The following is a 26,631-nucleotide window of genomic DNA, read 5'->3' as shown; positions in this document are numbered from 1 at the left end:
GAGCAGTGGGCCAGTGGGCAGCAGCCAGTTATCAGACCTGTTTTGCTACAGCTGAAAGGATTACAGTGAGCCCATCCAGGAGAGTGAGCAGCACAGGAGAGGACACAGAGGGAATTCGGCTTTGCAGGGACAATACACCCACTCTGGCCTGGGAGAGGGAAACTCGTTTTGATAGGGATGCAGAGGGGCAGGGGACAGCTATCTTCATGTGGATATGGGCTTTGAAAGGAAGCTAGAGCTGACCCAGTGGAGCAGCTGGGGAGCAGCTAAAGGTGGGAGAATGTGCCCTATCAAATTCTGGTTCAAGGGTCACCTGGGTTGCTCAGTCAGTTGAGCGTCTGACTTCGGCTCAGGTCATGATCTCACAGTTCACAAGTTGAAGCCCCGCATCAGACTCTGTGCTGACAGCTCAGAGCCTGGAGCCTACTTCAGATTCTGTGTCTCCCTCTCTCTCTCTGCCCCTCCCCTCTCATGCTCTGTCTCTCAAAAATGAATAAACGTTAAAAATGTTTTAAAAACCACACAAATTCTGGTTGGAAAAGTCACCTGAACCTCTCCTTACCCCACCTGGTTTGCTTCTTTAACAGAGCCATCTAGGACAGAGACCGTCTTTCCAGGCATCTGCTGTCTGGAGTCCTTCTGGAGTCAGCATATGAAATATTTCTATCCACCTCTCTTCTCTAGGTAAAACTCAATAGGCTATGGCCAACAGGTGAGGCTACTGGACTTTATGATCCCAGGAAGGCAGAGGCTGCCTGTGCTTGAGAGAAGTGGAACAGGATCATCTGAAACGCGTGGCTGCTTCCCCTGTGCTAAACTCTGCACGTGTATCACCTTACAGAGCCTCTCAACAACTATGGGAGGTAGGTACTATTATTATGTCTAGTTTACAAATGGGCAGCCTGAGGCTTAGGGGTTCAGGGACTGTCCTGAGGTCACCATGGTGGAGCCGGGATTCCAGCCTGTGCAGGGCCCTGTGATGGTACTGGAGGAGATGAGGAGATGTGGCTCAGGTATTCCTCAGACACAAACCAGGAGGGTACTAGGGAATCACACAAGCCTTTACTCTCTGTGGCCCCTCAAACAACCTTTTTTGTGTGGTTCTAGACTATCTTAGTTTTTCTCCCCACAAAATTTGTCTTCTCCCATTTGTTCTGTGTTCCCTCCAGTACTGGCTGAACCTGAACCAGAAAGGTGAGCTGAGTATCCTCATTGAATGAATAAATTTTCATATCCCTGTGAGACTTGCTTTGTCCTCTTGCTGGGCATTGACAATCTCACTCTCTCTCTCTCTCTCTCTCTCTCTCACACACACACACACACACACACACACACACACACACACACAATTTTCCTGAGCACAAGCTCAAGCTTTTTGACACTCACAGGAAGAAATACCCAGTACCTGACCCTCCCCTCCACGATACTCTTTCCCTGCATTGCAGCTTCAAAGGAACCAGCGGGAAGCAACACGGCTGTCTTGTACCTGCTCATTCAGTTAGTAACATGGCTCTTTTCTCTGAAACACTGCCTCAGGGATTCTGATTTTTAAATTCCTAAACTTCTGTTTATGCCTGACCCACTGGAATTTTACTATATCGGTATCCCTCATCTTAAGGAGCCCCTCAATAGTTTAGACCCTAATAATTGGAAACAAGTGATATTCATGCCCTAGTTATGATGCTGATTCCTCTAAAAGTCAAAACAAATGGTAGACCTGATGAATTTCACGCTTATGATGTGTTATTATCTCATATAGGCCTATTGTGAATTGCAAGTCTTAATTTTTCGATCCTATTTCTTTAATCAATAGCCATGTATAATACTTTATAATATTCACAGCAATTGAAAGTTCTAAAATGGAATTCCTTCAAAAATAACCTCCAATTTTTTTTTTTTTTTTTAGATAGAGAGAGAGAGAGAGGAGGAGGAGGAGGAGAGGGGCAGAGCGGGTGGGGGGGGGAGACAGAAAATCTTAACAGGCTCCACACTGAGCGTGGGACTCAATCTCATGACCCTGGGATCATGACTTGAGCCAAAATCAAGAGTCGGACGCTCAACCCACTGAGCCACCCAGGCACCCCATAAAGGTTGACTTTCTCTCTCTCTCTCTCTCTCTCTCTCTCTCTCTCTCTCTCTCTCTCTCTCTCTCTCTCTCTCTCTCTCTCTCTCTCTCTCTCTCTCTTTTTGAGTGAGAGAGAGTGAGAGGGAGCACTGCCATTACTCTTATGACCGAGTCAGAAGGTAGGTCAGGGCCAGGTAAGGAGGGGACTGTAGTAACAGAGTGGAAGAGCAGAAGATGCAGAGGGGCTGAATTTGGGCTGAAGCATTGAAACAAGCTGGGAGTAGCATTGAAACAAGCTGAACAAGTTTATCAGCCTCACCCAGATAAAATGCTCAGGTGGGGACACTGGTTATCAGAGGACAGAAACATGCTGTGTCTGTCTTTGCTAAGTCTGAGTGGTGACTGGTCCATACATCCCTCAAATACAGGGATGCAGTCAAATCAAGGGTTGAAAAACTCAGATGAAGAATGATTTACATATAAGGTGAAATGAAATATCATTTTGTTTCTTTTACTTCTGGTAACTGCCAAATCATTGGATTTTTTTGTGTAGGACCTCTGGCTGTTGGGAGAACTTTTTTTAAAAAAAAAATTTTCTTTGTAATGTTTATTTATTTTTGAGAGAGAGAGTGAGACAGAGTGTGAGTGGGGGAGGGTCAGAGAGAGGGAGACACAGAATCGGAAGCAGGCTCCAGGCTCTGAGCTGTCAGCACAGAGCCCGACACAGGGCTCGAACTCATGGACCATAAGATCATGACCTGAGCTGAAGTCAGATGCCCAACCGACTGAGCCACCCAGGCGCCCCGGGAGACCTTTGATTGAGGAGTGAGAGGTGTCATTCTTTCCACCCTGGGTCTCCATTCTGGCCTGAATTTTGCAGTGGGAGAGTCTAGAAGGATCCTCAGAAGTTCCTAGCCTTGGTTATAAATAGGAATCACCTGAGAAACTTCAAAAACATTGCTGCCCGAAACCTATCTCCAGAGATACTGACTTATTCAGTCTAGCAGAGGCCCAGCCCTGAGATTTTTTAAAGCTCCCAAGGTGATTCTAACATATACATAGTCAGGTTGAGAACCAGTACTCTACATCAGTGTTTCTCAAACTTGGTGTACCAACTTGAATCATTTGGATATCTTGTGAAGATTATGATTCAGCTGTTCTGGGTGAGGCCTAAGAGTCTGCAAAAGAAACAAGCTCCAGGTGATGCCTAGCTGCTGGTCTCTGACCACACTCCAAGTAAGCAGGGTCTAGAGTCCAGAGAAGAAATTCTAACTGATGTGTTTGTGGGCCAAATACATCAGCATCACCTGGGCACATGACGAGGAGGTTTGTTCAAAATACACTCCAGAACCTCATCTTATCCCTACTGAATTCGATTCTCTGAGAAAACGGGATTCACAAATACACAGTTTAAACAAACTTCCCAGGTAATTCAGATGCCCAAGTTGGACAGCCACTTGCTCCTAGGCCAGTATTTCAGAACTTGCGAAGATCAAAAGAATCACTCCACACACTTGTCAAGACTACAGACTGACCCAATCAGAATTTTAGAAGTGGCCTGGGAATCTGCATTTTAAGAAAAGCAGCAGGTGATGCCTTTTGATTTTAGGTTTAGGAAAGCCTGGTTGGTAGGATCTTCCACTGGGGCCAGGGAAGGTCCAGGTAACTCTTTTCCCTTTCTCCACCATGAAAAACCTAGGTATGTTGACTGTCATAAAAATCCGTAGAGGAGAAGTGAGTATGTAGGGAATTAGGGCAGAAGCATCCATGTGTTCACTGCTGGAGGCAGAGGGATTTATATGGTGATTCTCAAGAAAGAGGAGGTTAGGGGAAAACAGGGGGAACAGTTGTGAGCCTTTTCAGCACTGACTGCACCTCCTCCATCTTGACTGTACTCTCAGTTGTCTACTTCAGAGGGGAGACAGCTGTGGAATTGGAGGGCACCCCCTCTGGCAGGTTAGGGTACTTCACACTCACCCTCCCTCTCTGCCTCCTGATTATCCTCCTGGGTTGGCACCAGGAAGAGAAAATAGAGCTACAGTGTTTATTTTCTTTTACATTACACCCTCACACCCATGCTGTGACAGAAGAACCTCTATTTGTCTGCACTAGACCTGTTTTATATTTAAATATGTTTTTTTTAATGTTTATTTTTGAGAGAGAGAGAGAGAGAGAGAGAGAGAGAGAGAATGAGTGGGGGAGGGGCAGAAAGAGGGGGAGACACAGAATCCAAAGCAGCTCCAGGCTCTGAGCCGTCAGCACAGAGACTGATGCGGGGCTCAAACCCACAAACTATGAAATCATCATGACCTGAGCCACAGTTGGATGCTTAACTCAGGCTCCCCTATTTTAAGATATGTTTAAAGTATAACTTTACATAATAATGCATGGTTATGTGTGTTCACACACACACACACACACATACATACATATCATAAACCCATGGTGCACATTTCCAGCTATGCCTCTCAAACTTTAGGTTTAGAATCACTTCCAGAGCTTATAAAAACACTGGGCTCTACCACAGGGTTTCTGAATCAGTAGGACTGAATCAGTAGGACTTTTTCTAACAAGTTCCCAAGGGATGCTGGGGCATATGTATGGGGGAAGAATTGAAAATAAACCCTAACAAAAATTTTTATAGCAGATTTGTTTATTTTATGGGTATGGGTGAAATTACTTTAGATGTATGATACGATTGAGTAAATGAGTAAGTGTGGGTGGGGGAGAGAAAAACAAAAATAGAGATGTTATGGGTGCCGGGTTCTCACTGTAGAGGAAGGGATATGCAATGTTTCATTGTGCTTTGTGGATATTGCTTTATTTTTATTTTTACTTATTTTTTTTTATTTTTTTTTTACAAATTGAAGGTTTATGGCAACCCTCATGGAGCAAGTGTATTGGTGCCATTTTTCCAACAGCATTTACTCTGTGTCTCTGTGTCACACTTTGGTAATTCTTAAAATACTTCAAACTTTTTCATTACATTTGTTATGGTGATCTGTGATCAGTGGTTATGACTTGCTAAAGTTCAGATGATGGTTCACATGTTTTAGCAATAATGTATTGTTAATTAAGGTTTGCACCTTTTTTAGACATAATGCTATTTCACACTTAATAGGCTATAGTTGGGGCACCTGGGTGGATCAGTCAGTTGAGCATCTAACTCTTGATTTCAGCTCAGGTCATGATCCCAGGGCTGTGAGACCAAGCCTTGCATGGAGCACCATGCTGAGCATGGAGTCTGCTTAAGATTCTCTCTCTCTCTCTCTCTCTCTCTCTCTCTCTCTCTCTCTCTTTCTGTCTCTCCATCCCTCCCTCCCCCCTCTCCTTCTGCCCTTCTCCCCTGCTCATGCTCTACCTCTCAAATAAAATAAAAAGTATATTTAAAAAAATAAGCTATTGGGGCGCCTGGGTGGCTCAGTCGGTTAAGCGTCCGACTTCAGCTCAGTTCACGATCTCGCGGTCCGTGAGTTCGAGCCCCGTGTCGGGCTCTGGGCGGATGGCCCAGAGCCTGGAGCCTGCTTCCGATTCTGTGTCTCCCTCTCTCTCTGCTCCTCCCCCGTTCATGCTCTGTCTCTCTCTGTCTCAAAAATAAATAAACTTTAAAATAAATAAATAAATAAAATAAAATAAAAAATAAGCTATAGTGTAACATAAACATAACTTTTATATGCACTAGGAAACCAAATAATTCACTTGACTCACTTTATTGCAGTATCTGTCTTACTGCAGAGGTCTGAAACTGGACCCACAATATCTCCAAGGAATGCCTGTACAAATACGGAATGGGAAAAGGAAGAAAAAATCCTATGGGTATATATTGTAATTGGATGTGCAGGTATTGGTGTGAACTCGTGATTTAAAAAGTACATACATAAGCATGTTTATGTATACATGTATATAACATATGTATGAGTGTGTATGTACATTTGTGTGTGCATGTAAATATACATGCATATATTTCCTGGATTTTTCTGAATGATCCCATAACAAAGTCACCCTAGCAGCCAAACCCCACACCTAGGACTTTTTGGTCGCTAATATCATTCCCCACCAAAATATACCAGGGCTCATGAAAATGGTAGATTCTAGGAGTAGAACAGGGTAGGTAATAGACGGGGTTGGTCCATCTTATTATAACACCAGAAAGTTAAAACAAAAAAATAGATGGAAGAATGTCCTGAGAACATAGAAGGCAGGTCAAAGGTGCTCCCACTGGTCAAGTCTGGGATAATTTGAGCACTGAAATAGGTGAGTACAATAATGAATTATAAACCAGTGTGTGTGTGTGTGTGGGGGGGGGAATGTCTGAAGCTACACCAGTAATAAATTGAAGGGAGCTCTTGCTCATGGAAGAAAGCTGAGAGCTGGCTGCTAAATATGGCAGGAATGCTGGAGATGGAATACCATTCTAAAAGCATTGTGAGGGGCGCCTGGGTGGCTCAGTCGGTTAAGCAGCCGACTTCAGCTCAGGTCATGATCTCGCAGTCCGTGAGTTCGAGCCCCACATCGGGCTCTGTGCTGACAGCTTGGAGCCTGCTTCGGATTCTGTGTCTCCCTCTCTCTGACCCTCCCCTGTTCATGCTCTGTCTCTCCCTGTCTCAAAAATAAATAAAACATTAAAAAAACAAAAAAATTAAAGCATTGTGATAAACAATAGATCAGGCAAGAATCAGTAGAAGCCAAATCTATGGGGAATTTTTCAAACAAGGCTATTTGCATGACCTTAAAGTGTCTCTATACAGATTGCTTATTAGTTGTAAGAAAGAAAAAAAAACACAACTGCAATTATACAGCAGAGAAACTTAGCAACAGCTTGGCTGGGTGATCAAAATAAACTCACCAGTTTGGTGAGGGACAGACAGACTTTGTGGCCTCGAGATGTGATCCTCTGAGAGGACACACTTCACTCATGCAGCTTTCTGGGTAAGAAAGCATCCCTTCAATCCAATCATGAGGAAATATCAAACAAAAAATAAAGTGGGGATTGTATGCTTCAAACATGTCAATGCTATAAAAGGTGAAGTAAGGCTGTGGAATTGTTTCAGATTAAAGAAAAAAAAAAGGAGATATGAGACAGCTCAGCCTGACACTGGATTCTGTCTTGGAGGAGAACAATGCTATGAAGGACATTACTGGGTCAACTGACAAAAGTGAAGTGTAGCTGCATAAGGGAATAGCTGTGCTCTTGGAAATACACTCAAGTATTTAGGGGAAAGAGACCAGATGTTTATAACTTAACCTCAAATGGTTCATGGAAAAAAATTTCTGTGTGTGTGTATATGTGAGAGAGAGACAGACAGACACAGAGTGGGAGTATGAGTGCTTGAGCATGTGTGTACATTTAAGCAAGTGGGGTCAAATGTAAACAACTGGTCAGTGGGTCCTGCTAACAATTGGGAAAATGATTTATGGATGTTCTTGGTACCATTTTATTTTTGTACCTTTTAAAATTTGTGAAATAATTTCCAAAGAAAAATTTTTAAAATCAAGCTTTGGATAATATTTAATGGCACTGAAATATGTTCAATTTTAAATTCTCTATGAGCTCAATTTTGTGAAAATAAAAATTTTTAATGTATCTTTATTTTTGTACTTTTAAAAACCCAGAGGGAAACGAAACTATACCCAGGTATCATTCTGGATTATGGGATGGATAATTTGACTCTGTTGTATTGTTTATAATGTTTCATATTTTCCAAAATTTCTACATCCTGCATGTATTACCTTAATAATTACAAATTAAGTTTGAAGGAATAAAACAGATATTTAGTAAAGGTTTATGTATAATGTGGCTGACTGCTGTGTCATTCCTTAGTAATTGAAAAAACGAAGCCAAACAAAAACCCCTAAAATCACTGAATGTACAGTGATAGAAAAGGTTGTCAGAAAGTTTATATCAGTTATGATACTTTATTTAAGGTATAATAAAGTCATATAAATTTATGCTTACCCAATCAATTTATGGACCAACCCAAGTGTCCAAAAATAGGGGATTGCTTAAATGACAGCATAGCTATAAAACACAAAATGTGTAATATTTTCTGACATGGAGTGCTCTAGGAGTAGAAGGAACTGTCTTTGTTTTTCTCTGTTGATCTCTGCTGTCCTGCAAATCATAAACACCTTATCTATTCACATCTGTTAAATGAATGAATGCTAGTCATGAGGCATTTGGGAGGGGGGAGGGATGATGGAATTATCAGGAATTTTTATTGTCTCCATTATTCTTTTATGTATTTTTGAATGTTCTACCATAAATGTAATAATATGGGAGTTTTTAATTTTAAAAGCTGTAAAATAGTTTGTATGTATCATCCCATTGAGAAAAGATTAGAAGAATATTCTTTAAAAGGGGGGTTATGGGGCGCCTGGGTGGCGCAGTCGGTTAAGCGTCCGACTTCAGCCAGGTCACGGTCTCGCGCTCCGTGAGTTCGAGCCCCGCGTCAGGCTCTGGGCTGATGGCTCGGAGCCTGGAGCCTGTTTCCGATTCTGTGTCGCCCTCTCTCTCTGCCCCTCCCCCGTTCATGCTCTGTCTCTCTCTGTCCCAAAAATAAATAAACGTTGAAAAAAAAAAATTTAAAAAAATAAATAAATAAATAAAAGGGGGGGTTATCTCTGTGTGGGGGGTGTTATGGGTGATTCTTGTCATCTTTTTTCTTCTTTTTTTATAAAGATTAATTTTTTTTTATTTTAGAGAGAGAGTGAGAGAGCACAAGCAAGGGAGAGGGGCAGAGGGAGAGACAGAAAGAATCCCAAGCAGGCTCCCTGCCTGCGTGGAGCCTGATGTGGGGCTCCATCCCACAACCCTGGGATCATGACCCAAGCCAAAATTAAGAGTTGGATACCCAACAGACTGAGCCACCCAGCCACCCCTCTTTCTTTTTTTCTTTAAAGATTTTATTTTTAAGCCATCTCCACACCCAGTGTGGGGCTTGAACTCACAACCCTCAGATCAGGAGTCACACGCTCCACCGACTGAGCCAGCCAGTCCACCCCTTGTCATCTTTTTTTCTTGAATAACATTTTCTTTTACAAAGAAGTTATTTTTTTAGAGCACTGGAATTAAAAATGAAATTATAAAACATTTAAATTATAAAAAGTTTACAAAATTATTTAAAAAATGAAATTATAAAAAATTATAAAAAGATAGAGGGTGCCTAGACATGGTAGGTATGCAACAAATAGTAAAAATGTTTACTAGGGTTATGCCATGACAAAACCAGGGTCTAAAATTAAATATATATACAGTACAATAATTAACTGATTAAAAACCTCTATCATTGTATTGAAGGCAGTGTTCTAAAATGATATAGTAGCTGCATCTGGGTGTTATATTACTTTAAAATAGGGAGGCTGGGTGGTAGATAGCATATATTTATATAAGCTCAAATTTTGAACAACTTTCCTATATTAAGTTGTCTTTCCTAAAAGAACTGGATTAAAGCACTTTAATGAAACACTTGATACCACTTTCAATATACCCAGAAGGGTGGTCACCCTCCTGGCGTTAGTCCTTAATTTCAGTGTTCAGATAATTGCACTGGGCAGTACCTTGCTGGGTATATAAATATATTTACAGGAAGGCAACTGTCAGTCAAAAGAGCAGAATAAAGGAAGCAAGAAGCATTCAATCTTTTTCCCAGAAAGTTATTTGGGAGAGGGAAGAGGTCCTTGATTATTTTAAAAGAGGGATACACATGCATGCACACACACATGCACAGGCATGTACATGCATGCTCACACAGTTGAAAAGCCATAGACTATCTATAAAAGATACACAAGAAACTGGTAACAAGGGTTGTCTCTAGGGCAGGGGGATTGGGTACTGAGGGAATAGATTAGGAGGAGAACTTGGTTTTCTCTGTATACCTTTCTATGTTGTTTAACTTTTGTTAATCAAGCAATTAATTAGAAGTTTGTGTATTTATTTTGAGAAAGAGATAGTGCGCATGCATGCACACTTGAACAGGGGAGGAGCAGAGAGAGAGGTGGAGAGAGGATCCCGAGCAGACTTCACACTGTCAGCTCAGAGCCCAACGCATCTCGAGCTCATGAACCATGAGATCATGACCTGAGCCAAAATCAGGTCACTGAGGATGCTTAACCAACTGAGTTACCCAGGCGCCCCACCGTGTTGTTTAACTTTTAAAACACAATGTGCACATAGAACATACTCAAAAATAAACATTTATTAATTAAAAACAATTATTTAAAAAATTGGGGGCTTGTGGGGGAACAACTGTGTAAACTAGACTAGTTTTAGAAAAGCAAAATTTGCATTCTGGTGAAAGTGACAAAAACCAATACTTGCCAGTACCTGTCTGCCCTCCAATACACCTGTGCTTCTATACCCTCCTCTGTTGTCTTCACTTATAGACACAGGGCTCCTGACCAATTGTTACAGAGGATTACAGAGAGAGAGAGAGAGAGAGAGAGAGAGAGAGAGAGCGCGAGCCAGTGGGGGAGGGGCGGAGAGAGAGGGAGACATAGAATCTGAAGCAGGCTCCAAGCCCTGAGCTGTCAGTGCAGAGCCTGATGCAGAGCTCAAGTTCACCAACCATGAGATCATGACCTGACCCAAAGTTGGACACTTAACTGACTGAGTCATCCTGGTGCCCCATGCTTTTGTTTCTTTACCAGCAGGAACAGATTTGGGCTAACCTTTGGCACTCGTTCTTCATGGTTCTTGTGTGCCCAATGGTAGGCAGCTGGTTGGAATGAAAGTACCTATCACTGCCCACCAACACTGGGAAATACAAACCAGACCTAAAGGACTGAACCTACAATCTTCACCTCACTAGCATGCTAACATCATGTCTTCCCCATTCAGTAACATGTTCCTGTGAGGACTACTTGATTTTACATCTCAAATCTGTGTGGAGGCCAGAGAGCCCACCTCTCTTAAGAATATGCTTGAGTGGGTGGGCTATTCTGAAATGTTGTATCTTTATATTTACATCAACACAGCCACCCTGTAAGGCTAATGGTGTATCCAAGCACCAGCATCCCAAACCAGAACCATAGGAGTCAGTTTCTCTCTCATTTTTATTCTCCACGATGTCTTCTCACTTTTGATATATCTCTCAAGTTTTGCCTACCCATTTTCTCCACCTTTGCTGACAATGACATACAATCAGACCCTCATCATCTATTTCACCCCACCTCCCAGCTAGTTCCTTGCTATTGTTATTCTCCTACTATCTCACTCAAGTTTGCTTTCAAAAGCACACAGCTGACTTCATTCCACTATGTATTATATCTCTATCTGTCTACAAATATAAAACTATGGAACTATAGATTATTCCAGAAAAATGGTAAATAAAGGGGCAAAAATAAAAGTCATTTGCCTTAAACACTCCATATAAGTGTTCTAATTCTCAACCTGTAATTATATAAGAATCACCTGTGAAGCTTTTTAGCCAGCACCTATTTTCTCCCCACCTCTCCTCCACCAACCTAATTTGTTCCCTTAGAGGAATATAAAACCCTCTGCCCACTCCTCCCCAGCCTTGAAAACCACAGCCTTGGAGAACACTTTTGTTATTGATGGGAAGGTATTATGTCACTCAGCTGTGCCAGGGAAGAAACAAGCTTTTAGCTGTATAATAATTCAGATTCAAGACATCTGCAAAAACATTTCAGCCTGGGCCTCCGCGCATACTGCTGTTCCCTCTGCCTGGTAATCTCTTCCATTTCTGACCCAAGTCCTATTCATTTTCCAGATCTTCAAACTTGTCCTTTCATCACACCCCAAAGTTCTCTTGGCATGCATGCAGACACACACACACACACACACACACACACACACACACACACACACACACACACAAATCAAAAAGAAGGAAACGAACAGCTATTTGTCTCTCTTTCTCACTAGACTGTAAGTCCTAAGGGACAAGTTGGCTGAATATGCCATCCCCAGTACTGAGCACACGTGCTGTAGCTGGTGCTCAAATGAATGAAAAGCAAGTCTTTCTTTCCATTATCTAATAAAATTTCCTCTTTCACTTGTTTTTATTTTTAAGTTTTTATTCACATTCCAGTTAACATACATTGTAGTATTAGTTTTAGCTGTACAATAGTGATACAATACTTTCATATAACACCTGTTGCTCATCATAAGTGCCCTCCTTAATCCTCATCACGTATTTCACCCACCCCCCCTCCTCTGGTAACCATCAGTGTGTTCTCTACAGTTAAGAGTCTATTTCTTGCTTTGTCTCTCTCTTTTTTCCCCCTTTGCTTATTTGTTTTGTTTCTTAAATTCCAAATATGAGTGAAATAATATGGTATTTTTGTCTTTCTCTCTCTGCCTTATTTCATTTAGCATAATACCCTCTAGCTCCAACCATGTCATTGCAAATGGCAAAATTTCATTCTTTTTTATGGCTGAGTAATGTTCCACTGTGAGTGTGTGCATGCGTGCGTGTGTGTGTGTGGCATATATTCTTTATCCATTCATCAGTTGATGGACACTTGGGCTGATTCCATAATTCGGCTACTGTAGACAATGTTGCTCTAAGGCATCCTCTTTCACTTCTTGTGTCCTGTCCACAATTGGCAGAATATAATTTCTAAGAGGGTTGACATTTAGTACATGGCTAGGAACAGGGTAAATGACCATAATGCTGTGAGATTTGTTTGGTCCAAGCTGTTTGAGTTGGGAAACCAGAAAAAAATCAATCTTTTTCCTCCCCAATGTTAAAATTAAATAACATTTACATCCATGAACGATATGTATATTTAAGTTAGGAAGCCTAGTAACAAAATGAACATTTGTGAAGGCAGCATCCAACAAAAGAACTAAGACAGCAGTTGCATTGTAAAGCTACTTATCTTCTGACCTTCCCCTACTGGAGGTAACCACACTCTGGAATTTGAGTTTATTATTCACTTTTTCATTTTTTTTAAGTAGGCTTCATGTCCAGCATGGAGCCCAATGTGGGGCTTGAACTCACAACCCTGAGATCAAGACCTGAGCTGAGATTAAGAGTCAGATGCTTTAACTTACTGAACCATCCAGGCACCCCTCTTTTTTTTTTAAATAGCTTCATCATATACTTATGCATCTCTAAACAATAAATTGTTCAGCATTGCTTGCTTTTGAGCTTTGTAAAGGTGATATTGTTCTTTTTTTAAATGTTTATTTATATTTAAGAGAGAGAGAGAGCAGGGGAGGGGCAGAGAGAGATGGAGACAGAATCTGAAGTAGGCTCAAGGCTCAGAGCTGTCAGCACAGAGCCTGATGCAGGGCTCCAACTCAGGAGCTGTGAGAACATGACCTAAATGAAGATGGATGCTTAACCGACTGAGCCACCTAGGTGCCCAAAAGTAGTAATGCTTTGATGTGATCTTCCATAGCTTTTTTCCCCTTAATTCAACATTGTTCCTAAGACTCAACTATGCTGCTGTATATAGCTGTAGCTATATATGGTGCAAAATATCATCGTAGTATACGACTGCATTAGATAAATATATCACAACTTATGCACTCTTTGTCAATGGACACTTGGATGTTTCTGACTTCTTTGCTCTTATAAACAGTGCTGCTACAGTCTTGTATACATCTCCAGGAGCATCTGGAGATGTGAGTTTACCTAGGGTATATACCAAAAAGTAAAATCACTGGATAGGTGTAGGTTCAGGTTTATAAGTCAATGCCAAATTATCTTTTGAAACAATGGTAACAATTTACATTCCTAACCAGCAGTGTATGAATTCCTGTTGATCCAAATCTTCACCAACAGCTTGTATTATTAGGAGACAGGAATCTCAAACTGCAGCATATTTGTGCCGGAAGGCAGCACTCCTGACTGGATAAGTTGTTTTCTCCTGACAGTTTGACAGGAGAGCCTGACCTGAGTCTTTGCCCAAGAGATGGGCCCCTGGGCCTTACACCTAATGTTGAATCCTGACTTTGGGACAGAGCACTAAGTAGAGACAAAAGACTTTGCTGTGGATACACAGTCATCCAGAAGGCAATCAGTCATAGAATGTGGGACCTGAAAGGACCCTACAGTCAATTCCTTCATTCTACATTTAAGGAGACTGAGGCCCCAGAAAGGGTAAATGACAAGTTCTCTGAGTTAATTAATGCAAGAACTTGTCTCTGGGGCTTTTGATTCTTAGTCCAGGGTTTTTAATTTTAATTTCTTTATTTGTTTTAGTAATGTAAGGTGGCATAAAATGATCTATTAAATTAAAAATAACTGTAAGTATCCAAATAAATGCCAATTTATTTTTTAAAGGTAGTTGTTTGACTTATGTGACTGATGAATTTACTAATTTTAGCTTCTCTGCTTATGAAGAAAACAGGGATAATATTGAATTCCACTGGGATAAATAGGGGGAAAACGCAATCTCCACAATTACAGTTGTCAGTATGTAAATTTGACTGTACTAAAAGACACCTATCCCCTGGGGAAAATAATCCTCAATTTTATTTATGTCTGACCATCTTCATCCTTGGATCATTTCATTCCCCCCCCCCCCAGAAAATGCTAAACACTGCTTTATAAGTCACTTTTTGTGAGGAAGGCAAACTTCAAATTCAGTTTTTTCAATTCCTCTGTCTCTTATGAGCATTGATAATTAAGCTATCATAAGAGTCTGGGAGCTGTTTGTGAACATTATAGTAAGATAGCCTCAGTAACTTGATCGTTTATAATATCAGATGGCTTTAATATTCAATAATTTATAATATCAGAATGCAGAAAAATACTGAAAAAGGCCAATTTGCAGCTGAGGTACTTAGCACCATTCAGAGTGTGCATAACAATCAAGCATGGCATGATCCCCTGCAGAGGAATCTGTCCTCTTGAATCAAAGCAGTACAAGTGCAACTAGGGAGACGGAGAAGGACTGCTTTACTAGGAAGGGTGCTTATGTGAAGGAAAGTGGCCTCAGAAGCCTTCAATGGATATGTTCATTCTGGAGCTGTTCACTTCAGGGAATTCCCTCACCAGCCCTCCCTTGGCTCATCTGCCTAGCTCCTCCCTACACTGAGAATCCATTTACCACTTAAAAATGTCTGCTGATTGGGGCGCCTGGGTGGCTCAGTCGGTTAAGCGTCAGACTTCGTCTAGGGTTACGATCTTGGGGTTCAGGCCCCGTGTCAGGCTCTGCGTTGACAGCATGGAGCCTGCTTGGGATCCTCTCTCTCTGCCCCTCCCCCACTAGCACCCGCGCTCTCTCTGTAAAAATAAATTAATTAATTAATAAACTAATAAAATATCTTCCGGTTTAACAATGTCTGTAGGCTGGCAATAAAGGCTTCCTGTGAGATATCCTTTTTTTTTTCCTAATGTCAGGCTAAAACTCAGGAGGTGTTTATTATTTTGGGATGGGGGCTTGGAGAGAAAGAACACCAAGAAATTTTGCTAGGAATGCTAACCAAACTGCTGAGGTGCTCCTGGTTCAGGTTTTCCTCCTAGCAGTCATTTTAATCAGCACTTCCCCTATTTAATGAGCTTGTAGTGCCATTACATAATCACCCAGCTCGCTGGATTAATGATGAAAAGAGGAACTGATTTTTCCAGTTGCATCATTTGAAGTAAATGTTAACTTTCTTTCTGAGTCCTTAGTTAACCGCATTAGCGTGACAAATATGTCTTTGTCTAGCATAAGTAATTAGAATTTAATCACTTTAACTGCATCTTAATTATCCCAAATGAATTGAAAGGACATTTAATAGCAAAGATTAAATTGCCTTAATGAACGATTTTTGCGACTCCATCAATACTTGAATCGCGTTAGCCACTCCTCTCACGCACTTCACCTGCAGTGAACACGGGGGTCACTAGATGGCGCGCTTCGCTCGTTTATTTATTTAATCCTTCTCTGCCACCACCTCCCCGCCCCACCCCCCCCACCCCTCCCCACCCCCCTCCATTGATCTGTTTTAGAAGACAACAGGAAAGAAAGTGAAAAGCTCATAGTTTATTGTGTTCCTTTGATAACCTCTCTTTGGGACTATGAGATCATCACCAGATGCAAAAACGAAAGCAGTGATTTCAGAAACTGTCGATTCTGAGTACCCTATGGCATATGCAAAGGAAGATGAGAGACACACGGATAACTGGAAACACACAGTGTTTGAGGGAAGTTGTAAGTTGTCCTCTGGATGATTGCCAACTTATACACAGAGTCTTAGTTTCATTTATTATTTTTTAGTGCAGGGTCCTAAAATATGAGTAACAGTCAAGCTTGAAATAGCAAGACAGGTACTGATCTGAAGCAAAGAACTGTAATTGCTGTCCAAGTGCAGATCAGAACACCAATGCCTCAAAGTATAGGAGGATTGGGCCTTTGGGCCCTCCTCCAGGCATGAGTCCCAATGGACCAGTCCTACCCACAGAACACATCTAATGATTGATCTTGCCCATCAATAACTGTTTAAATGAACAAGTGGATAGGGAGACTTGGGTTCCATGTCTAGCTTTCACACTGCCTTATATTCCCTCTGGCTGCTTCTTCAAAAGAGAGCAATAAAGAGTCTCACTTATAAGTCTTTGGTAAAAAAAGCCATAAGTTTCCATAAGTAACTTCCTTGAGAGTCTAGAGGAAATACACACTCTTCAATTTCAAGACCTTTATTATGCAGACACTTTCCAGATGGGGTATTTATGACAGCAAATTAGACATCTCCACATTCTAGGTCCACTGACCTGGTGGATCTGTACTAGGCACAGGGTGGAGAGTAAGAGGGTTCTGGGCTTTGAGCTGGGAAAGCTGAGTTCAGGACATCAGTGCTTACCACAGGTAAATTATGTAACCTCAATGAACATGGAAATAGAGAAGATAATAGTAACTACTACTAAACTAGTGGCTCCCCAACTTTGCTGCTCATTAAAATTACCTTAGAGCTCTTAAAAATCCCAATGCCCAGGTCATGTCCTATACTAATTGCACCAGAATATCTAGGGTTTTAGCTAGGAATCATATCTGTAAAGATCCCTAAGTGATTCCAACATGTAGCAAGATTTGGGAGCCACTCAAATAGGCAGTGAATATTAAATAGGAACACCTATGCCCTCACACAGTACTTGACTAATAGAACATACACAACAGACATAAGCCCCTTCTTTATTAATTGCCATGACAAATTGGATGGGTATTACTTCAGGGGTTGGTTCTGTTTAGCTGTTGGTTTACCAAATTGTCTCATCTAAAGGAGAAGAAAAATTCTAGAAGCTGTTTTCCAACTTGATAATGTAACACCTTTAGGAAGAATACAGTGTAGATGATTCTGTAGCAAGACTCAGTGATAAAACATAAATTCCTATGTTTATATCAAATCATCAGACTTTCTCAGAGAAAAGCAAATAGCATATGACTTGACTCAGATGAGGACTTTAAGATACAAAACAGGTGAACATAAGGGAAGGGAAGCAAAAATAATATAAAAACAGGGAGGGAGACAAAACATAAGAGACTCTTAAATATAGAGAACAAACAGAGGGTTGCTGGAGGGGTTGTGGGAGTGGGGATGGGCTAAATGTGTAAGGGGCTTAAGGAATCTACTCCTGAAATCATTGTTGCACCTATGCTAACTAACTTGGATGTAAATTATAAAAAATAAATAAATTATTAGGTAAAAGAAAAAAAAGAAGAAAAAAAAGAAAAAATATTATAATGAAGCAGAAAAAAATAATCAGACTGTCTTGTGATTGGTGTAGTCATGTAATCCAATCTTATCACTTCAAGAGGAAATTAAGCTTCACTAGTATTAACATACTTGTCACAAAATAAAAACCTGTGCATATCTGTTGATAGAAGACAGGAATTTATGATTGTGCACTAAATTCATACCTATTAGAAATCAGTTTTTTTTTAACTGAACTCTATGAAACTGACACTTTTCATGGAGAAATAATGTGGCTTTCTTCTCCCAAAGGTGGTTATTCATCTTACTTAAGTAGAGACATGATGAAAATAGTATTTAATGAATGCTTTTATCCAGAATGATGAGAAATCTATTCTCTAACTACCATTACTTCAATAAGACCTCCTTCTATTGCTACCCTAGGCTGGGGACCATTCAATTTTAGCAAGAGTGTGGAGATTCTGCTGTTTTAACTGAAATGAAACTAGGCATTTCTCATCCAATCCATGATGGCTCCTTGGTTGATTTAAAACATTAAGCTGGTGTTTAACTATTCCAATATGTGGAGTTTACAAAGAGCACTGAGCACTATTACTTGGAGGACAAGGCTTCTAGCTATGGATTTTGAGGAGCAAGACAAAAACAACCTCTTTTTAAATTACCCACCTCCATCAGGCTAGAGGATTTTCTTTCTTACAAGGAAATCAAGAATAAATTTTACTGATATACCCTGTAAGAGCTATTTCCTCTGAGAACTTTGGGTAGCAATGACTGTTTGATTAGCTGAATTTCCCATGAATGTGGAAATGATGACATCAAAACAGCTCATGTAACAACCTTCTTAAGGACCTCGTAGATTAGAGATGACTATAGATTTTCCCCAGCACGGATCAAAGGGACTGAATTGAACGTTTTAGCTTAATGATCCAACCCCTGTCACACCCATAGGGACTCGAATTCTGATTTTGTAAGCGGGTGTGCACGTGTACTCAGACACACACAGAAAGCTGCCGGGGAGGGACGAAAAGATCAATCACCGGCTTGACGAGGACAGGTTTGATCTTTTTGATTACTTGACTGTGCCAGTGTATATTCCTGGCAGGGCCTCAAGATTTCTCATAAACTTCAGAATATTAGCTGTTAGTTTTCACTTCCTTACTACAACTCTTCAAAGGCATCCTACCCACTTTCCAGCAGCAAAGAGAAACTGGAACAGGCTAGCCAGGCGGGCCCTGTCCAGGGTCCTGACGCCGCACCAAGACTCCAGGCCGGTCGGCCTCTGTAGGCCCTTTCACCCACCCTACACTAGGGGAAACAAAGACCTCCAAGCTCAAAGCCTCAGGGCTGCCTCCAGACTCCCGTCAGTTAGCTAGGAGGGGAAACAACAAAACAAAGGAACCACTAATCCACACATCCAGTACTGCATCTCCCAGCCCCAGCCTCCTACTCCACACCACCGGGGTCACCTGCTTTCCTCAAACAAAAACATGCCAGCAAAAGTATAATTTGGATAGAAAATCCAAATGTGAATTTTGTTTCGAGAGGTCAGAGTTGGGGTGCACTTTGGGGGGCATGGCAATTTTGTCTCATTAGTGGAGTAACACCCAGACATTGTCAGGAGCCAAGATAGATCTACTATGTATCCCTTTCTTCCTCCTTCACACCCTTTTCCTATCAAAAAATAATTACTGTTTTGCAAATCACTAGGATAACGATGTTCTAAAAACAAAGCCATGGCAAGTATCCCTTTCCTCTCCGCAGCATGTTGAACCACTGGAGGCTTGCTTGGTGGCCGGCTGCAGCAGCCTGCAGGGGGCGTATGCAGCTATCACCGCACACAACCCATCAGGCCACCTGGGGAAGCTGAGCCCAGTGGAGGGCATCTGGGAGGGCAGGATTCCAGCTCTGCACAGGGCAGTGAGGCTCAATGCTTGAAGGTAAAGAAAGATGCGGCCTGGGCTCCGAGTTGCTTTGTTGTTACAAACAGGTATTGTTGGCACAGTCTGTCCCAAGTGCCAGTAGCAAAACAGCTATGACAGGGTCTGTCTCTCTAGTGACCACTACATCCCTGGGGCCAGCAGATCACTCTGGCTGATCCTGATCACCCTTTGGGCACTTCCAAGGCTCTGGGGCTGCACCTGCTGGTGGGACAGCCAGCTGCCATCAGAATGGGGTTATCTGTCTCAAGCAGCCATCCTGCAGGTGCTAACACTAGGGTTACAGACAATAACCACCAGGCTTCCTCAAGCCTCAATAACAGGTATTCCTATACCAGTCAAATAGTTGGCTCCAATCTTCACCGTATGCACACTTTTTTTTTTAATATATGAAATTTATTGTCAAATTGGTTTCCATACAACACCCAGTGCTCATCCCAAAAGGTGCCCTCCTCAATACCCATCACCCACCCTCCCCTCCCTCCCACCCCCCATCAACCCTCAGTTTGTTCTCAGCTTTTAAGAGTCTCTTATGCTTTGGCTCTCTCCCACTCTAACCTCTTTTTTTTTTTTCCTTCCCCTCCCCCATGGGTTTCTGTTAAGTTTCTCAGGATCCACGTAAGAGTGAAACCATATGGTATCTGTCTTTCTCTGTATGGCTTATTTCATTTAGCATCACACTCTCCAGTTCCATCCACGTTGCTACAAAAGGCCATATTTCGTTTTTTCTCATTGCCATGTAGTATTCCATTGTGTATATAAACCACAATTTCTTTATCCATTCATCAGTTGATGGACATTTAGGCTCTTTCCATAATTTGGCTATTGTTGAGAGTGCTGCTATAAACATTGGGGTACAAGTGCCCCTATGCATCAGTACTCCTGTATCCCTTGGATAAATTCCTAGCAGTGCTATTGCTGGGTCATAGGGTAGGTCTATTTTTAATTTTCTGAGGAACCTCCACACTACTTTCCAGAGTGGCTGTACCAATTTGCATTCCCACCAACAGCGTATGCACACTTTTTAACACCAAGTGTTCCTTCCTCTCTTCACTGGCATCTGTGCTCCCTAGTGGGGACTATAAGAAGGATCCCACAACCTCAAGGGATCAGGAACAGGCTGAGGGAAAGGGCCATGCAGAGCTTTTTGGTGACTGTCCCTAAGGATGAGAACTTTTGGATTCCTGCTGGGCTGGTGTGGGTGGGGGGGGGAGTGGGGGGGGCTGGGGAGGGGTCGACAGTCAACTCCTTGAGCACATGGCCACTATTCACCCTGAGGGAATGGGGGTTCTTTGAGACTCCTCTGGTCTCCTCCTGACAACTGGCTGCCCCCACCATTGCATGTTGGGAGAAGGTGCTCCCTTCTCCTCCACCACTGCCCCTCCTCCCCAGTCCCACTGGCTCCTGGGCTGCTAGGAAGATGCGGCTGGCCGCGCCCGCAGGCCCTTTGTTTGAATTGCAGTGACTTGGAAAAGCTGCACCAATGTGAGAAGTGGGGCTTAAGAGAACCAGTCCATTTGGTACCTTCTCCTATTTTGGGGCCCAGGAACTCTTCCAGTTCCTATGTCCCCATATGCCCAGTCCTAGTTTTTCTCCTGGCCTGGGAGTCTTTGAGATTTGGGGAAGTGAGGTTCCCAAGGCCCAGCATTTCACTCCTTCTTGGCTCACTTGGCCCAGGGATGTGAGGGGACAGTTGAAATGTCACCCACTGGGATAAATATTAACAAAAAGCAAATGGACTTGCAAGGAGGCCAGTTATCAATCAACCAGACCACAAGGCCACTTATGGCAAACACAGTCCAGGTTGGTCCCGGTGAGACTTTCTCATGGCCACTTCCTGGCTGAACATTCTCCCTTACACACATACCCCCAGACTCAGGCTCTCCTCCAGGTCTTTCTGTGGCCAATTCTGGACAAGAAGGGGGTGCCGTCCCAGATGCAGGAGATCTGGAAGGCTCCCTGGCTGGCATTGTTTGGAGGTTCCCTTCTTTCAGGTACCCCATGGTCAAAGGGGCCTGGCACCCATCCCTGCCTGAGCCTGGGGCCTCTGGGCTTTGCTTCCTGGGTCCATGGTGCTGTACCCTCGGGTAGTGCACATTCCAGCCTCTTCCTAGGCTGACAGCTCCTCTAGTGTGGCCAAAGCCTTCCGGAATCCTTAATTGGAAACTAATCTCAGGGTCTTAATAGGCGCCCACCCACCCATACAGTCCAGCCCACCCACGCCTACTGAGGATGAGAAGCAGCAGTGTACTTTAATGGGGCAGCAGCAAGTATTAGGTTGAAGGAACACATATTGATTTTTTAAAGGTACTTAATTTGGTGAGAATTTCCTCCTGTCTCCCATCTTCCACCAAGCCAGTGTAATATTGTAAGGAGAAAGCACCTCCCCAAACACACTGCCACGAGTGGAGGTTTTACACTTGATCTTAGCCAAAAGGCCGAGCACCAGTGTAGATTTTGACCCTCCGCAACAGGCTTCGTGGAGCCTGGGCACCCGGAAGAGGATGGAGAAGCCACTCATCGCAAAAAAAACCACCCAGCGGGATAGGGACGACGTTGAGGGTCTTTAGTGCAACAGCGAGTCAAACTGCAAGGGGCATCTCTGTGCGTGGAGGCTGATGATGGCGGTAATGTCCCCAGCCTCGACCAAAGTGTCCTGCAATGCATTTAAATCTGCACTTGGGGCCTACTAGAGATTATTTGGAGACTTCAGGAAAAGGCCTCACGCCCTCCTCACCCCACCCGGGAAATGCAAATGTTAAAGGAATGGCTCTTTGTTCTTCGGTGACTTTAAAATAGGTCGTGGTTCCTGCAATATAATGGGATTGTTCCCGGTTGGGCTCACTCTGCAAGCGTCCCCATCCCAGCCTTTTCAACACCTTCAGTTAAGTTAAAGAAAGAAAATTAAACATTCAGCGCTCCATCCGGGTCCTAAGATATGGATTCCACTTGGGGTTGGGCACCAAAGCTTGTCCTGACACAGTATCCGATTTTCCTTTCTTTAAAATTTTTCCCCCCAAGAAAAGGCCACGTGCCTGGGCCGAGCTTAACTCGCCTTTGGCTGCTGGGTGCCAGACCGTTGCCCCTTAGATAACTTTCTGGGGCCGGTGAGGCTGGCCCAACCTTCCCACATGACGGCCCCAGTACTCGTGCTACTCCCTCAACAGCACTGCGGCGCCCACGCGTGTAGGTCAGAGGGCGCTCGCGCAGATCACGGTACTAAGTCGGGTTTCCAGGGCTGGGGGTCATCTCTGAGCAGAACCTGTCAGTCTGATTTTCCAGGATGCGACGGGGTGGGGGGGGGGCGCAGAAGGGAAAGGCGGTCACTGACGTCTGGAGCAAGCACCTTCACCAGGCTGGGGATGGTGGGTGAGTACCAAGCTTCCCTGAGGGGATCCCTCTTCATTTCCACCCCGTTCCTCCATTTCCTCTGCCCCACAGGCGGGCCTGTGAGAGCACTGCTGGTTAAAAGGTCCTCAAGCCGGAGTACCAGGCTGACGCAGGCGTGTGAAAAGGCACTGACTACTTTGGGCTCCTGCAGAGGCAGAGCAAGTCAGGGAGAAGGGTAGCTGTTTCTCCCGCTCCTTGTGGAACTTCAGCTGCCCTACGGTCTTGGTCAGCTCACACGGGTGGGAGGCGATATGGTGTATGCACACAGGGATAGGGAATGGATTCGCGGGAACCCCGGAGGGCACCTTGTCAATCTCTCTCTCCTAACCTTCCTGTCCTATCCTGTCCCCCCCTCTCCTGACTTCCAGGCGCAAGCTGTAATAGCCTGCGCGGGGACATTGCTTGGAACCAGGAGCGCAGGGCTGGGCTGGAAAAACTGGCGGGGCACAGGCTCCGCCAGTGCTGAGGACCGCTGAGAGGCCAGGAGCGCCCAGACCCTAGGAGTGCTTTGGGTAGCATCCGGCTCCCGCCGCAGGCTCACTGGCACGCCGGCACCTGCCTCCCTCTAGCTTCTCATTGGCCCGCACGAGGTGGGGGAGGGGGCTCTGGCCTCTCGCTTTGATTTTAGACTGTGAAACGCCTCAGTGCCCCCGGCTCTGAGCGGATTGACTGTCTCTCATTCTCCAGGGACGAATTAATGGAGAACGATCAGTTAATTAACAAACCCTCATTCCGGCTTTTACCTTTCTCTTCGCCAGGACTCAGGCCAGGGCACCAGGCTGAGATTGGGGCGGGGGGAGTAGCACGGACCCAGGAGTCAATCAAGTCTGCCGGTCTCATCAAACCGTGTCCGCCCTCGGTTGCCCTTGGCTCTACCTCCCCGTGTGTCCTCTGCCCTCCGGGGTCGCCGAATCCGCTTGAAATCTCCAGTGTGATTCAGCCTGGGCTAAGCTGTCCCCTCAGCCTGCTTCCAGGAGCTTTCCTTGAACCTTGGCTTTGAGAAACTGAGAAAGCTAGGCGCTGTCTGTGCAGAGCCGAGGAGACATTCCTGCTCAACTCAGAAACACCGGGCCTCCGGGTTTCGCGCCTGGGAGACCTCTGCTCGCAGACTTGGGGGTCATGTCCACACTTTCACCCCCTTGCATGGGATTCACTCGAAACACCAAGCAGAGGAAACAAACAAACAAAACAACAAAAATGAAATGCGAAGTCGTAAACTAGCCGGCAGCAAAGGCGGTCCGTGGGCTCAGCTGTAAGCTCCCTAGCTGCTCCGCCCGCACTCACCCTTACCTCGGCACCATCTGCCTTCCTTTCCCTTCCACAGCCGGTTACTAGGGTAGAGTGCGTGCTCTTAACACAGCGTCGGCGCCAAACACACCCTCCGTCGGCTTCAGAACCTTTACCCAAACTCTCAGAGTGCGCTCCCCATCCCTCCCACCCCTGCCTCGCGCCAATAGAGTAAGCTCCGGAGGGGGTCACCGCCGTAAGTTCAGCCAAACGTGGGCGGGCAGCTGCTGCACACTCCTACCCAACACCCGGGTGTGTGCCAGGAGTACTGCCTGGCAGAATCTGCGCGCAGTTCCACGCACTCGTCGCCTTCCTCTTCCCAAACCCGGAGCGTCCAACTGATAAGCGACGCACAGACGTATCCAGCCAGGTGCCGGGGTCTCCCTTCGCCTCCGGCGGTGAGCGCTTCCAGCACTGTCTCCCAGCACAAATGCGTCCCGTCCCCGCAGTCGCCCAGGCGGTACCGCTCAGCTCCCGGAGCCTACCACAGCCCAATGCACTGAGTCCTGGAGGAGGCGGTCTGCACCTGGGAGCCGTGTGCTGGCTCTCCCAGCCCCAGGGGAACCCCTCTCCCTTCTGGGGGGGAAAGGAGAATGGGATGAAGCGTGCCCAACCCTCTCTTTTCCCTCCCTTCTTCTGCCCCTTCAGCTTCCCCAACCTCTGATCTCCCCCACGCGCCCAGCTCCTTGGCCGGCTCACCTGCCAAGCGGAGCGCAGACATGCGCTGGAACTCGGGCTCCTGCAGCCACTTCCACATCCTCCTGAAGGTCTCCCGTCCGGACTTGAGTTTGCTCCAGGGTTTGGGGTTGCGCAGCAGGTCCGAGAGGGTCCCTTGGGAGCGGCAGAGCACCCTCTGCGCGAAGATGGCCTGTGGGATGCTATAGCGCTTGAGCTCGGTGGTGATACGCTGCGCCACCTCTTTGGTATTGATCTCTTCCATCTGCCCTGAATTACTTCCATTGCTGACCTGTGCGCCGGTCACCGAAGGGTTGGGTTCCCGGGCCGTGCCCAGGAGCTGCCCGTGGCCCTGGGCGTTCAGGTGGGCGTGAGGGTGGTGCGGAGGAAGGCCGTTGATGGGCACCATGCCAGCCGAGGTGGGCGTGAGGTGCTGCTCCCCGTGACGGCCGAGCATGGCCGGGTGGTGGGCTTCGAAGCCGTTGGGGGTGAGCATCTTGTCAGTGGGCATAGCGGCGCCCGGGTGGGCATAGTGAGGGAGCCCTTGCTGGGAGTTGTGGATGCCGCCGAGCCCGGAGCTGGAGAGGGGCGAGAGGCTCTGGCCCATGCCGGCCACGTCCTTGTGGTAGGGGGTATAGAGGTTATTCATGGAGGCCAGCCCGCGCTCGTCCCGCATGAGCGTGAAGCTACCGCTCACGTTGCCCGCCAGGCGCTGGTGGTGGTGCGGGTGGTGGTGGTGATGGTGGTGGTGGTGATGGTGGGGGAACTTGTCCGAGACGGTGGAGATGGGCGGCAGCGGCTGCAGAGGGGTTAAGGTGGTGTAGGTGGTGGGCATGCTCATACCTGGGGGAGTCTCGCAGGCCATGGTCATAGTGGGGTGCAGGGGGCCGGCCAGGCTGTGCTCGGGGGCCCGGTGGTGGTGGTGGTAATCGCCGCCGCCGCCGCCGCCGTCCAGCAAGGACGCCATGCCCATGGAACGAGGGTGCGCGGGGGGCAAGTGGCTGCCACGGTGCGCCACGGAGCTTCGCGCGTGGGGACTGCCGCCCAGGAGGTCGGCAGGAGCGGGCACTGGCTCATGGCTCACCCCGTGCAGCTCGCCGATCGCCTCCATGGTCAACTGCGCGTTCATCGTGATCCGGGCGAGCGGGCGGCGGACACAACATCGATGAGGCCGGGCAAAGGCGGCGAAGGGCGCACGCAGTCCGGTCTTCACATCGGCTGCCGGCGACTGTTGCCTGCCTGCCTTCCTTCCTCTCACTGTGGGGCTCTGTCTCCCTCTCTGAGTGTCTCGCCTTCCCTCTTGCCCCCACCTTCCCCTCTGCGTCCTCGGCTTTTTTTTAAATATTAATTTCCAAAAAGGATCCGTGCCGTTGGGCGAGCGCGGAGCCCCCAGCCCGCCCGCCCCTGGCCCCCTCTCGCCCTTTCCTTCTTAGAATTCTGAGGCCCCCGGCTCCCCTGACGCAGCCCGCGCGTCTTCGGCGGCTGCTTTTTGCCCGCGCCGCTGGCCAGCTCCAGCCATGGCTCGGTTACTGTTGCAGACTCTGTGGCCGCGGTTCCGCCGCCGCTGCCGCCGCCGCCGCCGCCGCCGCCGCCGCCGCGGCCCGCCCTCACGCCCGCCGGGCTCTGCGCGCAGGCGCGCGGCTCGGCCCCGCCCCCTCGGCCACCGC

The 26,631-nt window shown here is 45.7% G+C and overlaps 1 protein-coding gene across 1 annotated transcript in view; it reads right to left on the bottom strand.

Moving 5' to 3' along the window:
- Positions 1–26,093, bottom strand: part of ONECUT1 (one cut homeobox 1) — a 43,434-nt gene extending 17,341 nt beyond the window's left edge. Inside the window, exon 1 of the mRNA XM_030318150.1 lies at positions 24,989–26,093. Coding sequence (XP_030174010.1) covers positions 24,989–26,093 — 1,105 coding nt within the window. The remainder of the gene's footprint in view (positions 1–24,988) is intronic.
- Positions 26,094–26,631: the final 538 nt, after the last annotated feature.

This window comes from Lynx canadensis, chromosome B3 (genome assembly GCF_007474595.2).
Source record: "Lynx canadensis isolate LIC74 chromosome B3, mLynCan4.pri.v2, whole genome shotgun sequence".
NCBI classification, from domain to species: Eukaryota; Metazoa; Chordata; class Mammalia; order Carnivora; family Felidae; genus Lynx; species Lynx canadensis.
This window is presented reverse-complemented; position numbering and strand designations above follow the sequence as displayed.